Raw genomic sequence first — 22,500 nt, 5'->3', positions numbered from 1 at the left:
CCTCCTCGGGCGGTGGTGGTGGTGGGCTCGGGCCAGGAGGAGGAGGCGGCGTGGGGGCAGCCATGGAGGCCGTAGCGGGGGTAGCCTCCGGCATGGTGCAGGGGCAGGAACAGGAGCAGCAGGTCGGGGGAGGAATTGGAGGAGGAGGAGGAGGTGGAGGAGGTGGGATGCGGAGGGTCCTGGAAGGGCCCGATCATCAGCTGGGCGGCGACCCGGACCAGGAGCCGCCCCCCAAGAAGAGACCCCGGGTGATCCCCGAGGGAGAGTCGGGCAAGCTGGAGGAGAGACTGTATTCGGTGCTGTGCTGCACCGTCTGCCTGGACTTGCCCAAGGCGTCTGTGTACCAGGTAATAAATAAATACATGGTTCCAACAACAAGAAATCACTCAAGTCACTGACAGAAAATCAACCCCCACCCCCCAACCACCCTGACATCCAACAAGGCAACAATGAAATGGTAGGACATTAATCAGACCAGTGTGTGTCCAGTGGAAACCTCGTATGAATCTGATCTCAGGTCAGAATGGGTTAGCTACACCTGTCAAGCTCTTATAAGGTGCCCCCCCCCTCCCCTCCCCCCAGCCCCCACTTCCCCCATATAGTCACAACAACAGCAATTTGTAGAATATCCTAGAAAATTAAATATTTTGAAGGGCACAAACTCCTAGCCTTGGAAAACCCTTGTGGATTAAATTATAAATTAGATTTCCGTGACAGTGAGGGGGTTTTCCCTATATATACGAGGCTAAACATACTCCATCTTATAGAGCGTCGCAGTCCCGCCCCCTTTCATGACGACGCCAGGCCCAGGAAATGAATCCCAATGCATTTTTCCTCAGACATTTCAAAACGTATTTATCTAAAGACCATATAAGCGTCGTACGAAGCCAACTCTTGTCGTGACAAATCATGACAACAAATAATTACAAAGAAGAAAAACAAACAAAAAAAGCAGTTTTTTTTTCTACTTTTTAATTCTTTGTTTGGCCCGAAAAATTGTGTTTTGTTGTCATGAGTTGTCACGACAAGAGTTGTCTTTGTCCGCGGCGTAACCGTCTTTAAATAAATACTTTAACAAAAGTCTATGAGGAAAATGAACGGGGATTTATTTTCCGGGTCTCTCGAGGGGGCGGGACTGCGACGCTCTATTCAGTATTTAAGTCCGACGTCATTTTGTAGTGCTACGTTACGTCCGGGTCATTTTGTAGTGCTACGTTACGTCCGGGTCCAAGTGGCACCAGCTCCCGTCCGCATCTCATTGTAAATAGAATATCTAAACGCGTGAATCTTTTTACAGTTAAGTGACGTTATTTTTCAGAAAGGAAACCATTGAGGGTTAAACTGGGTCTTAATGCTTCCAACTCGAGTAGAATTATTAATGTTTTGTACAAGTGTCCATGACAACAAAAATATATGATGTGGAGACAATAAAGACTATTATTAACATTATTATTGAAGGTGGCAACAGTCCATTTGATCGGTAAAATATTTCTGGGGTATATTTAGAATGTGTGCAGGCTTGAGTATGTTGAATCTAGTTTGCATTATGAGGATTTATTTGACACAATAAAATAAAATGGCGATAGTATTCCATGTGGGGCAGACGGCCTGTCACTGTCAGATTTGGGAGAGCAGTGCAGCTTTGCTGTTGCGAGGAAAGCGGTAAAATGAGACTTTCGCGGTTGTTTTCGTCTCAGATTTAGTCCGACGGAGCGTCACAGTATAACTCCATGGGGACACAAAAGCGACACAAAAGTAGGACCCGGAAGTATCTCAGGAGGGGGCGCTCACGTCACGGCTAAAATACTGAATAGGCCTCAAGTTCAGCCAAGAGAGGCTGAGATGACAACCCAACCCATCGAGGGCAGAAGGTTGACGCTAAAGGTCTCCGGGGCACTTGTCCGTCGGGCAAGTTCAAGTTGTTGTACTTGCTTAACCCATTCTGACCTGAGATCAGATTCATACGAGGTTTCCGCCGGACAAACACTGGGTCTGATTAACCCATTCTGACCTGAGATCAGATTCTAGAAATGTCAGTCGCTCTTCGATTTTTCAAAAATAGCAGACCTACAAGCTCGTATCGCGCCACTCGGTGGCGCGATATGAGCTTGTAGATCTGCTATTTTTAAATAGCTAAAGCATAACATGATGCTGACACCAAAATGGGTGCCCGGTCAGAATGGCTTAACCCATTCTGACCTGAGATCAGATTCTAAAAAATTTCTTCTACATCCTGACAGTTTTCTGAAAAAGCCATGTTTCTATGTCAGTCGTTCTTCGATTTTTCAAAAATAGCAGACCTACAAGCTCGTAGCGCGCTCGTGGCTCGTGGCGACAGTGAAAAAGCAGAATGAGTGCTATAGTGAAACCATAAAATGGTAGCTTTGTTCTTCATAAATTGCCTAATAATAATAATTGACCTCTGAATAAGTGGCATGCCCAGACACATGTTGTTAAGCCATGCTGACTGACTGAGGGCTCATTCATAGTCTGGATTTTCTGTGGTGAGGTGACCACCGAACTACAACATGACGTCACTGAGGTGACCACCGAACTACAACATGACGTCACTGAGGTGACCACCGAACTACAACATGACGTCACTGAGGTGACCACCGAACTACAACATGACGTCACTGAGCCGCGGTGAAGAGCAAACCACCGCCACCGCCCCCAGCCCTTCTCTCTGTTTTTACTCACCACCGCTCAACGTTATTTCATCTCCGGTGGTCAGCTCACCACCGGAGCGGTGGTCACCTCACCACCCAAAATCCAGACTATGAATAGGCCTTGAGTCCCCCCAATACAACAACACAGGTGTCATTCATTAAGTCATTTATACACTAGACTATACTATGAAATGTCCTCAAAAAACCTCCTCCCAACGGTTGCCATAATAGCCGCCCCAATGCTCCCACAACACAACACAACACGCCCACCAGAACCACCACTGAATTGACTTTCATTGTCGTCGTCCCCGTCCCCCCCCCACCCCCACTTTACTGCATTCTCAACAGCCCCTAATGTCCCCCTGCCTCATGACCACTGACATGTGAACAACACAGTCCCTACACAGTACACAGTGTGTCATCTTTAATAAATCATTGTCCAAAACAATGGTAAGCATGATGTGTATGTGCTGCTGCACAATGCTGCAGCGTGTCAACGCACGCACGCACGCACGCACAGACACACAGACAGTGGTACAATACACCAGTGGTTCCCAAACTGTGGGTCTGACTCTGGACCCACAGGTTATTATTATGATTATGATTATAATAATAATAATTATTATTATTATAATTTCTTTTTTTTAAAGATTAGCTTTTAAAATAGGTTTTCAATGTAATGAGTCCCAGGATGCAGGGATGGTCTTTTAGAAATGAGTCCCAGGATGCAGGGATGGTCTTTTAGAAATGAGTCCCAGGATGCAGGGATGGTCTTTTAGAAATGAGTCCCAGGATGCAGGGATGGTCTTTTAGAAATGAGTCCCAGGATGCAGGGATGGTCTTTTAGAAATGAGTCCCAGGGACATTTTATGAGTCCCACTTCAACGACACTAGGAGCCTATATTTTGCAATTTATTGCAAATTGTAGCATTTAACTCCCATTTCATTTTATATGGTTACCACTTATAATGTGGTTATATTCAACCTAACCATAACCGCAAGCACGGGAGCAGGCGCTATAGTCCGAGGTGCGGACTAGCGCATGTCGGACCGATGCTCCGTCGGACCATAGCACGCCTCCCGATCACACACGCGATTTAGGAACACAGACCAGGCTTTCCTCCTCCGAGGCGGAAAGTCTGGTGACGTGAGGTTAGTGGTCTCCAGTTTTGGGGGGTTACGTCCTGAAAAGCTTGAGAACCACTGCTCTCTGTGCGGTTTCATGATCACCCCCTCTCCCTCTCTCTCTCTCTCCGCCCCACAGTGTACCAATGGGCACCTGATGTGTGCAGGGTGTTTCATCCACCTCCTGGCCGACTCTCGTCTCAAGGAGGAACAGGCGACATGTCCCAACTGCAGGTAACACACCCAAACAACAACCATATGCTAACAGGAGACATGTCACAACTGCAGGTAACACACCCAAAAAACAACAACCATATGCTAACAGGCGACATGTCACAACTGCAGGTAACACACCCAAAAAACAACAACCATATGCTAACAGGAGACATGTCACAACTGCAGGTAACACACCCAAAAAACAACAACCATATGCTAACAGGAGACATGTCACAACTGCAGGTAACACACCCAAAAAACAACAACCATATGCTAACAGGAGACATGTCAATTTGAGGTCCGGCGCTAGGCTAAACTTCTGCTCGCTGGAGCCATTGAGTTATAATTGTACTTCCGAAGGCAGTCTTCCGGGTGCTTCAAAACGCCACTGAGCAACCTGCCCTAGACTAGGGGGGGGGGGGGGGGGGGGGATTGTTTTGGCCTCATAGTTGTTGTTTGTCGTCTAGCACGGTGGGTCCCAAAGTGGGGGTCCTTGAGGGAGTCCCAGAGGGTTCTTGAGGGAGTCCCAGAGGGTCCGGGGACCCCCAGGGGTCCTTGAGGGAGTCCCAGAGGGTTCTTGAGGGAGTCCCAGAGGGTCCCAAAGTGGGGTCCTTGAGGGAGTCCCAAAGTGGGGTCCTTGAGGGAGTCCCAGAGGGTCCGGGGACCCCCAGGGGTCCTTGAGGGAGTCCCAGAGGGTCCCCAAGCCAAATGATAGTTATGGAACCAAATGGACCCTTATATGGTTTCAAGAGACGACGACTAAAACTAAAATAAGAAATTCGCTGCCAAAAACAACACTCGTTTTTAACGCATCAATGTATGTGCGTGTGTGTGTGTGTGCGCGCGTGTGTGTGTGCGTGTGTGTGTGTGCGTGCGCGTGTGTGTGTGTGCGCGTGCGTGTGTGCGCGTGTGTGTGCGCGCGTGTGTGTGCGTGCGTGTGCGTGTGCGTGCGCGTGCCAGGTGTGAGATCAGTAAGAGTCTGTGCTGCAGGAACCTGGCGGTGGAGAAGGCGGTGAGCGAGCTGCCCACCGACTGCACCTTCTGCCTCAAACAGTTCCCACGCTCCAGCCTGGAGAGACACCAGAGAGAGGAATGCCCAGACAGGTACATACACACACACAGGTATATATATACACACTATACACACACACACACACAGGTATATAAACACACTATATACACCAGGGGTCCTCAACTAGAAATGATGAAGGTCCACAAATATGTTTTTGAATAAGACCGAGGTCCGGTCCCATGCGCGGCGTCCATCGGAGAGCGGGGCTCTATGCCCGTTTAGTATGGTCAAGCCAAGCTTATACAAATCAGATCCCCTTCCAACCAACCAATAATGGGGTGCAGAGTGCAGGCCCGGAGTGGAACTCCAAATCCAAATCACAGCGCGCGCCAGAATTTTGGGGGCCCTGGGGGGACATTTTGGGGGCCCTTGGGGGACATTTTGGGGGCCTTTGCAGCAATTTCACATGAGAAATGTACCATCTGATGTTATTTATATTATTAACGTCTTCCCTCCATTAACATAAGACACACAATGTAGTTGTGCTGCAGCAACACTGCCTGAATTGAATTGAAATTGACTGTGGCTGGCCTGGCCTGAGCTTAGGAGAGATTTTTTTTTTTGCTGGCCTGACCTGATTGCCTAGGGTCCGCAGAGAGGTGGTCCGCGGTCCGTCCGCGGTCCGGTCGTGGACCGCGGTCCGCCAGTTGAGTACCCCTGGTCTACACACACACAGGTGTAGTGACTCCTTGCTGTGGTTTAACCCATTCTGACCTGGGAACGATTCTGCAAATGTCTTCTACATCCTGACAGTTTTCTTTAAAAAGCTATGTTTCTATGTCAGTCGTTTTTTCGTTTTTTCAAAAATAGCAGACCTACAAGCTCGTAGCGCGCCACTCGGTGGCGCGCTACGAGCTTGTAGATCTGCTATTTTTCCATAGCTAAAGTATAGCATAATGCTAACACCAAAAGGGGGTTCCCGCCCCCAAAATGGGTTAAATCTGTACCCAGTGCCACTACTACATTTGTTGTGGTTACAACCGGGCAGTTTAACGTCATGCCCAGGACAACGCACGCACACACGCACACGCACACACACACACACACACACGCACACGCACACACACGCACTAGGGATGTGTAAATGTGTCCAAAATGAAAATCGATTTGTATAATTCAATATTAACGATTAATCGATTAATCGTTTTGGGGGGGGGGATTTTTTTAACTTTTTTCTTTTTTTTTTTTTAATGAACCCTAGAAAAAAAAAAAAATCTTCCCCCCAAGGGGTACCTAAGTCAAAAAAGTTTGGGAACCCCTGATGTAGTTGATTAACAATAATTGTAACTCTTGAGAGTTAATAAGGGTCCATTTGGTTACTAACTCCATCTTTTAAATGGGACCACTGGTGGTCCCTGGACCACTGTTGATCCAATTGATCACCATAGCAACCCCAGCCTAGGCCTGATTAGGTAAATTCCCAACACCTGCTAAATCCTCCAAACCTGTATATTGATTGGAATCAATCTCCACTCACACTCCTCTCATGCAGCTACACAGACACATCCCAGGCACACTTTGGTAGGCCTATAGCCCTGTCCTGTTTGGATGACAATATTGCCTTTCCAACAGATTTTCATTTAAAAAAAAAAAAAGAAAAAACGATTATTGATTATTAATTTTCATAATCGATTTCGGGTCCTATCAACGATAATCGATTAATCGATTAATCGGACCCATCCCTAACACACACACACAAACACATACACACACACACACACACACGGCGTCTGTCGGGTGGAAACCTCATTATATCCAAAACCTTTAGCAAAGCCCCGCCCCTCTCCCACTTAAGACACTCCCACTCGGACACTTTCCAGCCATGGGCTCATTCATTCCAATGTAAATATCATGGATTTTTACTAGTGGTGGGCATAGATTAATTTTTTTAATCTAGATTAATCTCACTGCAATTCTGGAGTTAATCTAGATTAATCTAGATTAAAATGGCTCATTTGAACTCTGCCGAAGGCATTGAAAATATGTGTGCGCTACCTAAATAATGACCAGAAGTAAATCCTTGAACGGGCCACGTGGCCCATGAGACCAGGAGCCCTATCATAATTGGTAATGAAAATATAATAATGTTCAATACGATGTACGTGTGTTATACATTGTTTATTCAGTTAAACACGAATAACCATAAACACGTTACCATACAGGCAATTTGGAACAGTGGGTGCAAGAACAACCCCCTTTTCTGGGATATGACATTAATTAAACTGTAAACCTAGAGGTGATGAAGAACTGTTTACAGTCAGTAGCTTTGTGACATGACTTGAGTCCAACCTCTACCTCTACCTCTTCCACCAGTCACTCACCTCCAGTGTGGGGCGTCCCAATCCCAACCCTGGGGCTTCCTATTCCCTCTCCTACTGTACCTCATCAGTACTGGGGTTTCCTATTCCCTCTCCTACTGTACCTCCATCGGTACTGGGGTTTCCTATTCCCTCTCCTACTGTACCTCATCAGTACTGGGGCTTCCTATTCCCTCTCCTACTGTACCTCATCAGTACTGGGGCTTCCTATTCCCTCTCCTACTGTACATGATTTGAGTCCAACCTCTACGACGCAACGCAGGGCAAGTGCTCAAATGGTAATATTCTCCCTGCTGCTATCATGTTGGGAGCGCTGTCGGTTCCAATGGTGGTGATTTTTTCAGCTATGCCCCACTGATTAGCGACGTCGAGAAACTGTCTGGCACAAGCTTCTGCAAAGTGGCGCTCCTCCGTTTTAATCACACCTGACGTTATAGGAGAGACAAAGTAGATCAGAATAAGTTTGCTATTAATAGGAGACTTACAATTAGCAGGCTGGCGTTGTTGGGGCTAGCTAGCAAACGTATAATGTTGGCTGGTGGTAAAATAAATCAATCGATCCCTGATAACGTTAGCTAAAGCTGTGTAAATGTTAGGCTGAATTAGCAATATTACATGCCGCGGTGGGGTTGGTTTCAGGTTGGATATTCAGCCAGGATGGCTGGGTATCCAGCCCGAGACCAACTTCACCGTGGTAAATTAATTTAAATTACATAACGTACCTAAGGCGAACGAGTGAAGTTCCAAGGTAGTTGTCGTTTTTGACAGATGTCCAATGGTCCCCAGTCAGTGCTACACACGCCGCCCCGGCCAACTTTTCATCTTTCGCAGCTTTCTCTGCGGCGTAGCCTACTGGTCATGGATTCTCCTTGTGATAGTTCGTCTCGCAGGTAGTTTGTAAGATGGGTCGCCTGTGGCCGCCTGGAGAAGAAGCTCGAGCCCATCATCTTCAACCACACTGATAGGCCGGCAGCTGATGGCAATCCACTGAGCTAGGAGGTTAGTTAGCTTGGCTGATAGAGTTGGGCTGACGGGCTTGCCACGGTTGCACTCAAACATTGTAGTTTGACGAACACTTTTCCCCGGAGCCATATTAGTGCTTGGCCCGCCGGCAGCTTCGCTATCATCAACCAACGCAAAGGGATGCTTGTGCGTTAGGTGATACTTCAGACTTGAAGAACTCCTACAGTAAGCCATTTCTGCTTTGCACAGGGTGCAAACCACCTTGTTCTTGTCGAGGTTTCCATTGGGAAGCTTCTTGTAAAGAAATTTCCCCTGAAGCAAACCTGGGTTCACAGAGTCCTGCATGCTGACGTTTGATGTGGCACGCCGCACTGTTCATTAATTTCACCCGTGTCCGGTTAGGTTAGGATTTGTTACCGCCCCGCTCTCAGAGTAATTTATTTCACCTTGTCCCTGTTAGGTTAGGACTTCTCCCTCCCACAGAGTAATTCCGGCGTCCGCCAGATAAAACTATCAAAGTGAAATTCCTAGTTTGCTTGCTTTATGCAGTCAATGCAGACCCAGCTCTTAGACCCAACTTTGAGAATAGATTAATGGCGATAATTTTTTTGACGCGCGATAATATTCTCGCGTTAACGCAGCACGTTAACGCCGATAACGGCCCAGCATTAAATACTAGTAGATACTAGTAATACTAACTAATACTAGTAAATGCTTTTTACACATTAAATACTGGTTCATCTTTTGGAACTGTAGGCCTTCAAAATCTCTTCCAGATCCGTCAACAAGCAAGGCCTGCCTTCACCTAGTACTATAACCCATTCTGACCTGAGATCAGATATTACATATATTTTTTGGGGTCCTTGACATGAAATATTGAGCACCACCGATACAGAAACATGAGGTTTTTCAGAAAACTGTCAGGATTTAGAAGAATTCTTTTTTTTTTTTTTTTTTTGACGTCTGGGCTAAATGTGTTAAAGGTTGTACCTCTGAGTGTTTCCCCGCACCATGTGGCCTCAGTGCCCTTAAAGGTTGTACCTCTGAGTGTTTCCCCGCACCATGTGGCCTCAGTGCCCTTAAAGGTTGTACCTCTGAGTGTTTCCCCGCACCATGTGGCCTCAGTGCCCTTAAAGGTTGTACCTCTGAGTGTTTCCCCGCACCATGTGGCCTCAGTGCCCTTAAAGGTTGTACCTCTGAGTGTTTCCCCGCACCATGTGGCCTCAGTGCCCTTAAAGGTTGTACCTCTGAGTGTTTCCCCGCACAATGTGGCCTCAGTGCCCTTAAAGGTTGTACCTCTGAGTGTTTCCCCGCACCATGTGGCCTCAGTGCCCTTAAAGGTTGTACCTCTGAGTGTTTCCCCGCACAATGTGGCCTCAGTGCCCTTAAAGGTTGTACCTCTGAGTGTTTCCCCGCACCATGTGGCCTCAGTGCCCTTAAAGGTTGTACCTCTGAGTGTTTCCCCGCACCATGTGGCCTCAGTGCCCTTAAAGGTTGTACCTCTGAGTGTTTCCCCGCACCATGTGGCCTCAGTGCCCTTAACCCATTCTGACCTGAGATCAGATTCTAAAAAATGTCTTCTACATCCTGACAGTTTTCTGAAAAAGCTATGTTTCTATATGTCAGTCGTTCTTCGATATCAGACCTACAAGCTCCTAGCGCGCCACCGAGTGGCGCGCTAGGAGCTTGTAGGTCTGATATTTTTGAAAAATCGTGAAAGTATTTATTTCAGAAAACTGGAGGATTTTGAAGAAATCTTTTTAAAGTTTCGACGTCAGGCCTAAAAAGGCCTGGAGCAAGTTAGCAACAACAGTCCAAACTATAGTTGCGTCATCACACCGACTCTCAGGGTATGTTTAGTAGCTCGGGGGCGGGGGGCGTATATAGCTACAACGTGTGCGTGTTTGTGTGTGCGTGTGTGTGCACGTGCGTGTGTGTGTGTGTGTGTGCACGTGCGTGTGTGCGTGCGTGTGTGTGTGTGTCTGTCTGTCATTATGGGAGTTGATTTTGGGGAAGCTGCGTCTCTGGTCAAATGGCATGTTGTTGTTGTTGTTGTTGTAGTTTCTGTTTCTCAGGCAGAACACCTGATGCAATTACAGACCAAAAGAAAAAAAGAGCATAACGAAAGAAGAAGAGTAGTTGCGTGTGTGTGTGTGTGTGTGTGTCTGTGTGTGTGTGTGTGTGTGTGTGTGTGTGTGTGTGTGTGTGTGTGTGTGTGTGTGTGTGTGTGTGTGTGTGTGTGTGTGTGTGTGTGTGTGTGTGTGTGTGTGTGTGTGTGTCTGTGTGTGTGTGTGTGTCTGTGTGTGTGTGTGTGTGTGTGTGCGTGTGTGTGTGTGTGTGCCTGTGTGTGTGTGTGTCTGGGTGTGTGCGTGTGTGTGTGTGTGTGCCTGTGTGTGTGTCGGTGTGCGTGTGTGTGTGTGTGTGTGTGTCGGTGTGCGTGTGTGTGTGCGTGTGTGCGTGTGTGTGTGTGTGTGCCTGTGTGTGTGTGTGTGTGTGTGAGGGTGTGTGTGCGTGTGTGTACGTGTGTGTGTCTGTGTGTGTGTGTGTGTGTGTCTGTGTGTGTCTGTGTGTGTGTGTGCGTGTGTGTGTGTGTGTGCGTGTGTGCGTGCACACTTGCATTACTTCACGTACTTACTAACTGTCCTCGCATGCATAGTAGAATGTTTAGAGAAAAGGTTGTTTTACAGTTAAAAATAAATAAATATATATATATATATATATATATATATATATATATATATATATATAATTTTAGAGATTTTCATTAAGATTAGCCAAGTTCACCTTCACCTAGTACTATAACGCATTCTGACCTGAGATCAGATTCTAAAAATGTCTTCTACGTCCTGACAGTTTTCTGAAAAAGCTATGTTTCTATGTCAGTCGTTCTTCGATTTTTCAAAAAATAGCAGACCTACAAGCTCGTAGCGCGCCACTCGGTGGCGCGCTATGAGCTTGTAGATCTGCTATTTTTCAATAGCTAAAGCATAACACAATGCTATAATGGTGTTGTTGCCATGGCTACGAGTGACCTGTGGCTTTGCTGGTGTTGCTGTGGCAACAGAAATGGCTCACAGTCACACACACACACACACACACACACACACACACACACACACACACACACACACACACACACACACACACACACACACACACACACACACACACACACACACACACACACACACACACGCGCGGAACTCGACTTCGTCTCGTTCCTGACCGCATCCCTGTCGTGGCAATAATCACGTTAAACCCACACCCTCCCGTGTAATATTGCTTAATTATTTAGCAAAAAGGGTGAAGGGTGAATTTGGCCTTGTGGTTAGAGAGTGTCTGCTCTGAAACTGGGAGGTCGGGGGTTCGATCCCCGGCCGGGTCATACCAAAGAAAGAATGTAAAAATGGGACCCAATGCCTCGCTGCTTGGCACTCAGCATCAAAGGGTTGGATCGGGCGGGTCAAATCTACTAATCATATGATTCCCGAGCGCGGCACGGCTGCATTATACTTGCAGTGTCGCGTGGTTTCCTCCAGGGGGCGACGCAGTGCAAGTATTAAGAATAAACATTAAAGGGATAGTTCAGATTTTTTGGAACTTAAGTTGTATGAAATACTTGCCATTAATATAGTGGTTGCAACTGTATTAATTGATTGCCCCGAGTCCCGTGGTGGGAGTTCTGCTCTGGTTTTGGTCAATATTAAGTAGTTCCGGTCATTTTGTGAGGGGGGGGGCACTGGGGGCCACGCAGTAAAAGTAAATGAATCCACAAAACGAACGTAATTTGTTTTGTTGACCCATTTCTAAAATAGTAGCGCGACTTTCGTTCAACTTTGACGCCTCCCTCCCTCACATGGAACTATTTTATGGACACAAAAAACATAGTTCCGTGTGATAGAGGGGTAAAAAAAATAACGAAAGTTGCACTAATATTTTAGAAATGGGTCAACAATAAAAATGACGTTCGTTTTGTGGATTAATTTACCTTGACTGCGTGGCCCCCTGTGCCCCCCCACAAAATGACCGGAACTACTTGATATTTCAACCAAAACCAGAGCAGAACTCCCACCACGGGACTCTATCGGGCAATCAATTAATACAGTTGCAACCACTATATTAATGGCAAGTATTTCATACAACTTAAGTTAAAACAAATCTGAACTATCCCATTAACGCCCAACATGGCGTCCTGTGGTTGTTTCCCCCCCACACAGGGTGACGCAGTGTAAGTACAAGCGGATCGGCTGCCCCTGGCAAGGCCCGTTCCACGAGCTGCCAGCGCACGAGGACGAGTGCTGCCACCCCACCAAGACGGGCACGGAGCTGATGGGCATCCTGGGCGAGATGGACCAGAGCCTGCGCCGCGACATGACGCTGTACAACAGCATCTTCGGCCTGCTCTGCTACGAGAAGATCGGCTTCACAGGTAAAAGACCACACAGACACACAGACCCCTTTTCCACCGGTTGGTTCCCAATGGGAACCGGTTCAGTTCTTTTTGGTTCTTAGTCCATGAGCCAGAGCTCCAAAATTGGTGGGCAAACTATACCCTATATTAAATTGTTTATAGGATCAATACAAGTAAATTAATACATGATAAACCCTTCCACAGTAGTAGCTTTTTCATATTTTCGATTATTTTGCATATTTTCCTACATAATGCCTCATTTGCATATTTACAAATGTAATTTTTTTAATACAATAAATCATTGTCTTCGTGTAAGTACTCAATTGGAGAAGTTTCACGGTGATAACAATCTAATATAGGTATGGTTTTGCCCACTCAATTCATAATTAATGTTTCAATTTTGGAGCTCTGGCTCATGGACTAAAAACCAAAAAAGAACTGAACGGGTTCCCACTGGGAACCAACCGGTGGAAAAGAACTGAACGGGTTCCCACTGGGAACCAACCGGTGGAAAATAACTGAACGGGTTCCCACTGGGAACCAACCGGTGGAAAAGAACTGAACGGGTTCCCACTGGGAACCAACCGGTGGAAAAGAACTGAACGGGTTCCCACTGGGAACCAACCGGTGGAAAAGAACTGAACGGGTTCCCACTGGGAACCAACCGGTGGAAAAGAACTGAACGGGTTCCCACTGGGAACCAACCGGTGGAAAAGAACTGAACGGGTTCCCACTGGGAACCAACCGGTGGAAAAGAACTGAACGGGTTCCCACTGGGAACCAACCGGTGGAAAAGAACTGAACGGGTTCCCACTGGGAACCAACCGGTGGAAAAGAACTGAACGGGTTCCCACTGGGAACCAACCGGTGGAAAAGAACTGAACGGGTTCCCACTGGGAACCAACCGGTGGAAAAGAACTGAACGGGTTCCCACTGGGAACCAACCGGTGGAAAAGGGGCCACAGTATATACCACACGCAGTTCCAGTGTTGTTTTTGGCAGCAGTTTTTGATTTTTTTTAGGCTTAGTCATATTAGTCTTTTGAATAGCTTTCCTTTTAGTTTTAGTCACATTTTAGTCACCAGGAATGTCTTAGTGTTAGTCTAGTTTTAGTCGACTAAATATCATAAGATTTTAGTCGACTAAATCTAGAGCTGATTTAGTCGACTAAAATGCATTTTCCTTTTAGTTTTAGTCACATTTTAGTCACCAGGAATGTCTTAGTGTTAGTCTAGTTTTAGTCGACTAAATATCATAAGATTTTAGTCGACTAAATCTACAGCTGATTTAGTCGACTAAAATGTATTGTCTGGCGGGGCTTGATGCCGTCGTAATGACTGATTTTACACTTGCTGAAAATAGCAGATCTACAAGCACACAACGCGTCGCGCTGCGACACGTTGTGTGCTTGTAGATCTGCTATTTTCAGCATACAACCAAGTGTAAAATGACTTTTACTGGATCTCTTGTCCACTATAGTCCCTTCCTAACATTTCAGTCTAGTTTTTATTTGTCAATATATTTAGTCTTAGTTTTAGTCATCGTAGCTTAGTTTTCATTTAGTTTCCATTTAGTTTTCACCAGTGAAAACTAAATGGAGTTTTTTAGTCTTAGTTTTAGTCGACGAAAACAACACTGGCACTAAGACTGACATTCTAAAAAAATGTCTTCTACATCCTGACAGTTTTCTGAAAAAGCTTATGTTTCTATGTCAGTCGGTCGTTCTTCGATCTACAAGCTCATACGCTTGTAGGTCTGCTATTTTATATAGTTTATAACGACTGTCATAGAAACATAGCTTTTTCAGAAAACTGTCATGATTTAGAAGACATTTGTAGAATTGAACTTAGGTCTAAAATGGGTTAACCCATTTAGGCCTGATGTCGACTTTGCCCCGAAGCAAAGATTTGAGTTAAAAATGTTCACTCTGTAATAATATATATATTGAAAGGATCTGAGGCACATTTTCACGATTTTTCAAAAATAGCAGACCTACAAGCTCATAGCGCGCCACTCGGTGGCGCGCTATGAGCTTGCAGATCTGCTATTTTTAAATAGCTAAAGCATAACGTAATGCTATCACCAAAAGGGGTTCCCGCCCCAAAATGGGTTAAATTGCCTTTTTTTCTGAAAAAAAAAACCTCAATAAAGATTTGAGTTAAAAATGTTCACTCTGTAATAATAACAATATACATTCAAAGGATCTGAGGCACATTTTCACGATTTTTCACAAAAAATAGCAGACCTACAAGCTCATAGCGTCTCCTCTCCCGCCCGCCCAGAGGTCCAGTTCCGGCCGTACCGCACCGACGACTTCATCACGCGCCTCTTCTACGAGACGCCGCGCTTCACCGTGCTCAACCAGACGTGGGTGCTGAAGGCGCGCGTCAACGACTCGGAGCGCAACCCCAACCTGTCCTGCAAACGCACCCTGTCCTTCCAGCTCATCCTCAAGAGCAAGGTACGTACGCACACATCAAACGCACCCTGTCCTTCCAGCTCATCCTCAAGAGCAAGGTACGCAATACGCATCAAACGCACCCTGTCCTTCCAGCTCATCCTCAAGAGCAAGGTACGTATACGCATCAAACGCACCCTGTCCTTCCAGCTCATCCTCAAGAGCAAGGTACGTATACGCATCAAACGCACCCTGTCCTTCCAGCTCATCCTCAAGAGCAAGGTACGTACGCACACATCAAACGCACCCTGTCCTTCCAGCTCATCCTCAAGAGCAAGGTACGTATACGCATCAAACGCACCCTGTCCTTCCAGCTCATCCTCAAGAGCAAGGTACGCAATACGCATCAAACGCACCCTGTCCTTCCAGCTCATCCTCAAGAGCAAGGTACGTATACGCATCAAACGCACCCTGTCCTTCCAGCTCATCCTCAAGAGCAAGGTACGTATACGCATCAAACGCACCCTGTCCTTCCAGCTCATCCTCAAGAGCAAGGTACGTACGCACACATCAAACGCACCCTGTCCTTCCAGCTCATCCTCAAGAGCAAGGTACGTATACGCATCAAACGCACCCTGTCCTTCCAGCTCATCCTCAAGAGCAAGGTACGTATACGCATCAAACGCACCCTGTCCTTCCAGCTCATCCTCAAGAGCAAGGTACGTATACGCATCAAACGCACCCTGTCCTTCCAGCTCATCCTCAAGAGCAAGGTACGTACGCACACATCAAACGCACCCCGTCCTTAAGTACCAGCGTCTTAAAGGGACACTTCACCCTTTTTGCAAAAAAATATATGTTAATGACGTTTAGAAGCTTTAGATCACTTTCCTGGGGGTCTTTATGTGTGTAATATGTGGTTTTAGTTATTTTAGATTTTAGCAGTGAGCCTGTTGTCTCTGATGTCATGGACACTGGTCTCACTACCTTCCTGGACTACAATTCCCATAATTCTTTGGTGCACTGCTCCTCCTTGCGGATAGGGCAAGAGCTGTCTTACTGAGACAACATGTAGTCCAGGAAGGAAGTGAGCCCAGTGTCCATGACATCAGAGACACTGTGCTCACTGCTACAATCTAAAATATCTAAAACCACATATTACACACATAAAGACCCCCAGGAAAGTGTTCTAAAGCTTCTAAACGTCATTAACATATATTTTTTTGCAAAAAGGGTGAAGTGTCCCTTTAAGGATGCCATTATACGGCTCGGTTACAAATGTGACCAGATTTGACTGAGACTGCCATCGCCATGTAAATATGAAATAAATGCCCAAACATGTAGCTAGGTGTAATGTTAGAGACCACAGAAGACATGTAAATATGAAATAAATGCTTAAACATGTAGCTATAGGTGTAATGTTAGAGACCACAGAAGACATGTAAATATGAAATAAATGCCCAAACATGTAGCTAGGTGTAATGTTAGAGACCACAGAAGACATGTAAATATGAAATAAATGCTTAAACATGTAGCTATAGGTGTAATGTTAGAGACCACAGAAGACATGTACATATGAAATAAATGCTTAAACATGTAGCTATAGGTGTAATGTTAGAGACCACAGAAGACATGTAAATATGAAATAAATGCTTAAACATGTAGCTATAGGTGTAATGTTAGAGACCACAGAAGACATGTAAATATGAAATAAATGCCCAAACATGTAGCTAGGTGTAATGTTAGAGACCACAGAAGACATGTAAATATGAAATAAATGCTTAAACATGTAGCTATAGGTGTAATGTTAGAGACCACAGAAGACATGTAAATATGAAATAAATGCTTAAACATGTAGCTATAGGTGTAATGTTAGAGACCACAGAAGACATGTAAATATGAAATAATTGCCCAAACATGTAGCTAGGTGTAATGTTAGAGACCACAGAAGACATGTAAATATGAAATAAATGCTTAAACATGTAGCTATAGGTGTAATGTTAGAGACCACAGAAGACATGTACATATGAAATAAATGCTTAAACATGTAGCTATAGGTGTAATGTTAGAGACCACAGAAGACATGTAAATATGAAATAAATGCTTAAACATGTAGCTATAGGTGTAATGTTAGAGACCACAGAAGTGAACCTTTCAAGCCTGTTTTCTCAACTCGCTGTTTCTCTGCCAGACATTACTCTATAAGCCATATCTCCAAAACTGGTGGGTCAAACTGAACAACCAATATGTCAATTTGAAGCTATGATTCCCTGCTTTGATATGAAATGAAAAAACGAAAATGAAAAAAAATCCAATGGCAGTCTCCCAGTCAAATTTGGTCACAAATGTAAACTACTTGTGTTCATATTTGGAAGCCTCTGTAATGTCCATAAATCAGTCGTGAGGGCCCTGCAGATTAAACGCTTCCCTGTACCCGTGATCTGTATCCTGTACCCGTGATCTGTATCCTGTACCCGTGATCTGTATCCTGTACCCGTGATCTGTATCCTGAAGCACTCGTTTTGCGCTCGTCACACACTTATAGTGGAAGATTTAAGGCACATTTGACTTCAAGTCATGATACAGAGAAACCCTTTGGCATGGAAGTACCTTAGGGTCATAATAAAAGATTTATCCAAAGACACAAGCTGCATCACCCTTAATTTATGAAATATACACCTTTTTCAAAATGGCCGCCGACAATAACCCACTATTACACCATACCCCATATCTTTGCTTCTGTTAGAGCTATAATAATAATATTGGTGCCAAAGTATACATTTTTAGGGTCAAGGAATCCAATTAAATAGATTTCAAGAATTAAAAACCCAATAGTTTTCTCGTTACCATGACAACGGGGGTAAAATATGCACTTTTAATTCGAAAAAATACGTTTTAACAGGGTAACTTTACCCACCCTCACCCACTAAAACTTTCATTTAGTTTCCTCTTTGGCATGGAAGTACCTTAGGGTCATAGGAAAAGATGTATCCAAAGACACAAGCTGCATCACCTTTCATTTCTGAATTATACACCTTTTTCAAAATGGCCGCCACCATTTACAGCAATACAGCATAGCCCCTATCTTTGCTTCTGTTAGAGCTATAATAATAATATTGATGTCAAATTGTACATTTTTGGAGCCAAGTAATCAAATTCAATAGGTTTCAAGGCAAAATAAATAAATACAAATAAAACAATCTCATTACCATAACAGGGGTAAAATATGCCATTTCATTCGAAAATATATGTTAATAGGTTAACTTTCCAACCCTCACCCCTAAAACTTTTATTTAGTTTCCCCTTTGGCATGGAAGCGCCTTAGGGCAATTGGAAAAGATTTATCCAAAGAGACAGGTTGCATCACCCTTCATTTACAAAATATACACATTTTCAAAATGGCCGCCACCATTTACAACAATACAGCATCTAATATCTTTGCTTCAGTTATAACATTTTGCTCATTTCCACTCATCATCATACATCATCAGCCAATCAGCTGAGCACATTCCGTGCTCATACATACACACGTACACACGAAGCTGTTCATATAGGAGTGGCGCTCAAAAAAACAATGTTTTTCTCATCACCATCACAATTGTGGTAAAATATGCACATAATTAATCAAATAAGTCTCAACAAGGTGACATTAAATTTCCCCCAGCATTGCACAATACAGCGGTTTCCTGCTGAGTACCATGGCCTCAGATTTGGAGATGCTGATCCTCTTCCTATGGCCACCAAACACTCGACAACAATCTAATCCAGTGAGAGTTGAAGGTCTCGGACCGAATGTGCCATCAGGACCACATAATCTGCATAAAGCAGTGAAGCAACCCTTAGCTCCCCGAAGCGTATACCCTCTCCTCCACGGCTGCGTCTCGAGATCCTGTCCATGAATATCACAAACAGGATAGGTGACAATGCGCAGCCTTGGTGGAGGCCAACCCCCAGTCCCCACCACAAACAAATCTGACTTACTGCCCCACACACGGATACAGCTCTCGCTTTGGGTGTACAGAAATTGAATGGCCCTCAACAAGGACCCCCTCACCCCATATTCCTGCACCCTGCATCCACAAAACACATGTAGACCGGATAACATACTCCCAGGCCTTTTCCAGGATCTGTGCAAGAGTGAAGAGCTGGTCAGTTATTCCACGACAAGGATGGAATCCACCTTGCTCCTCTTGAATCTGAGGTTTGACTATCGGCCAGACCCTCCTTTCCAGTACCTTGGTGTAAACTTTGTCAGGGAGACTGAGCAATGAGATACCTCTAAAATTGGCACACACCCTTTGGTCCCCTTTCTTAAAGAATGGCACAACTGCAGTCTGCCACTCTTTAGGCACAGTACCAGACTTCCGCGCAATATTGAAAAGATCCATCCATCCATCTTCAACCGCTTATCCGTAGTCGGGTCACGGGGGCAACAGCCCACCAGAGAGCTACAGACTTCCCTCTCCAGAGCAACATTAGTAACTTCCAAGTGTTCCAAGGCCAATGAATGGCTGTGAATGAATGGATCTCCTCCCAGTGGGACTTGCATCGAGGACCTCCCTATAGGGAGACGCCCGAAAGGCATCCTAACCAGATGCCCGAACCACCTAAGATGGCTCCTTTCCAGGCGAATAAGCATCGACTCTACTCTGAGTCTCTCGCGTGACTGAACTTCTCACCCTATCTGTCCCTATGTTGAAAAGATGTGTCAAGTGTCAACCAATCCCCTCAACACCCAGAGCCTTCAGCATTTCTCGACAGATCTCACCAACCTCTGGGGCTTTGCCACTGTGGAGTTGCCTAACTGGCTGCTTCCCGTCAGGCCTGCAACTGCCTGAGTCTCCCGGGATAACATATATATATATATATATATATATGACCATAACTGTTATGGTCAGCCCATAATTAGCACAGAAGTCCAATAAAAAGCCACCACTCGGGTTCAGATCAGGGAGATCATTCCTCCCAATCACGCCACTCCCAAGTGTCTGTCATTGCCCACATGTGCGTTGAAGACCCCCAGTAAGACTACGGAATCCCCCACAAGAAGTGCCCCATACAGGGCCCCATGTAAGGCACCTTGAAAATGCTGCATGCAGAGGCAGCTATACATGGCTCTCTGCAGATACTTGTCTCGTATACATTATGTGAATAGGATTTGCAACCCCATTGTCAGGGTATTGACCCTATGTACACTTTGAAGTTTACCATCATAGCTTTAACAGAAGCAAATAATAAAGATCCATACCTTTGCTTCTGCTGTATTACTTCAAATGGTGGTGGCCATTTTTAAACGCATAATTTCAGAAATGAAGTGTTCTTATTTGTCTCTTTGAATAATGTCTTTCTTATTGCCCTATAAGGTACTTCCATACCAAAAGTAAAAGTAAATAATGTATTTCTTTAAATTAAATTTGCATATTTGTCCACCCGCTGTCATGGTAATTAGTGATTATTTATTTTTTGCATTGAAAACTACTCAATTTAATTCCTTTGTTGAAACCAATATTATAGCTCTAACAGAATTATATGAGCTATGTTGTATTGCTGTAAATGGCGGCAGACATTTTAAAAATGCATATATTTCAGAAATGAAGAGTGATCTTATTTGTCTCTTTGAATAATTTCTTTGCATGTTACTTCCATGCCAAATGGAAAACTAAGTACAAGTTTTAGGGTGGTGGGGAGGGGGTGGAGGTTACCCTGTTAAAGCATGTTTCTTCTAATGAAATGATCATATTTTACCCCTGTTGTCATGGTAATGAGAAAACTTATTGGATTTTTTTGTCTTGAAACCTATTTAATTGGATTCCTTGACCCCATAAATGTACACTTTGACACCAATTTCATCATTTTAGCTCTAACAGAAACAAAGATATGGGCTATGCTGTATATGGCGGCGGCCATTTTTAAAAACACATGTATTTCAGAAATGAAGAGTGATGTTATTTGTCTCTTTGGATAATGTCATTTCTATGACCCTAAGGTACTTCCATGCAAGAGGTAAAACTGAATTAAAGTTTTAGGGGGTGAGGGGGTGGAAAGTTACTGTTAAAACGTATTTTCTTAATTACATTTGCAAATTTTAGCCCTATTGTCATGGTAACAAGAAAACATTTGGGGTTTTTAGACTTGAAATAGATTTATTGGATTCCTTGACCCCAAAAATGTACACTTTGACATAAATATTATTATTATAGCTCTAACAGAAGCAAAGATATGGGCTATGCTGTATTGCTGTAAATGGTGGCGGCCATTTTGAAAAACGTGTATATTTCAGAAATGAAAGGTGATGCAGCTTGTGTCTTTGGATGAATCTTTTCCTATGACCCTAAGGTACTTCCATGCCAAAGTGAAAACTAAATGAAGGTTTTAGCAGGTGAGGGGGTGTAAAGTTACCCTGTTAAAATTATTTTTTTAATGAAATTTGCATATTTTACCCCTGTTGTCATGGTAACGAGAAAATGATTGGGTTTTTTGCCTTGAAATCTATATATTTGGATTACTTGGCCCCAAAAATGTATACTTTGACATCAATTTTATTATTATAGCTTTAACAGAAGCAAAGATAGGGGCTATGCTGTATTGCTGTAAATGGTGGCGGCCATTTTGAAAAACGTGTATATTTCAGAAATGAAAGGTGATGCAGCTTGTGTCTTTGGATGAATCTTTTCCTATGACCCTAAGGTACTTCCATGCCAAAGTGAAAACTAAATGAAGGTTTTAGCAGGTGAGGGGGTGTAAAGTTACCCTGTTAAAATTATTTTTTTAATGAAATTTGCATATTTTACCCCTGTTGTCATGGTAACGAGAAAATGATTGGGTTTTTTGCCTTGAAATCTATATATTTGGATTACTTGGCCCCAAAAATGTATACTTTGACATCAATTTTATTATTATAGCTTTAACAGAAGCAAAGATAGGGGCTATGCTGTATTGCTGTAAATGGTGGCGGCCATTTTGAAAAACGTGTATATTTCAGAAATGAAAGGCGATGCAGCTTGTGTCTTTGGATAAATCTTTTCCTATGACCCTAAGGTACTTCCATGCCAAAGAGGAAACTAAATGAAAGTTTTAGTGGGTGAGGGGGGGTAAAGTTACCCTGTTAAAACGTATTTTTTCGAATGAAATGTGCATATTTGACCCCCGTTGTCATGGTATCGAGAAAACTATTGGATTTTTTTGTCTTGAAATCTATTTAATTGGATTCCTTGACCCTAAAAATTTATACTTTGGCACCAATATTATTATTATAGCTCTAACAGAAGCAAAGATACGGGCTATGCTGTATTGCTGTAAATGGTGGCGGCCATTTTGAAAAAGGTGTA

The 22,500-nt window shown here is 44.3% G+C and overlaps 1 protein-coding gene across 4 annotated transcripts in view; it reads left to right on the top strand.

Annotated features, from left to right (window-relative positions):
- zftraf1 (zinc finger TRAF-type containing 1) overlaps positions 1 to 22,500 on the top strand; it is a 24,802-nt gene that overhangs the window by 1,441 nt on the left and 861 nt on the right. The window contains exons 2-6 of one of the 4 annotated variants that reach the window (XM_083787559.1): positions 1 to 347; positions 3,934 to 4,028; positions 4,971 to 5,114; positions 12,581 to 12,792; positions 15,018 to 15,235. The exon at positions 1 to 347 is cut by the window's left edge and continues 220 nt beyond it. In XM_083787559.1, coding sequence (XP_083643685.1) covers positions 1 to 347; positions 3,934 to 4,028; positions 4,971 to 5,114; positions 12,581 to 12,792; positions 15,018 to 15,235 — 1,016 coding nt within the window. Of the gene's footprint in view, positions 348 to 3,933; positions 4,029 to 4,970; positions 5,133 to 12,580; positions 12,793 to 15,014; positions 15,236 to 22,500 lie in introns of all 4 variants that reach the window. The other 3 variants (XM_083787558.1, XM_083787560.1, XM_083787557.1) reach the window with 3 other exon arrangements.

This window comes from Protomyctophum parallelum, assembly GCF_964188405.1.
Source record: "Protomyctophum parallelum genome assembly, chromosome: 1".
In the NCBI taxonomy this organism is placed as follows: domain Eukaryota; kingdom Metazoa; phylum Chordata; class Actinopteri; order Myctophiformes; family Myctophidae; genus Protomyctophum; species Protomyctophum parallelum.
The sequence above is the reverse complement of the archived record's forward strand: the minus strand, read 5'-3'. Positions and strand labels throughout refer to the sequence as shown.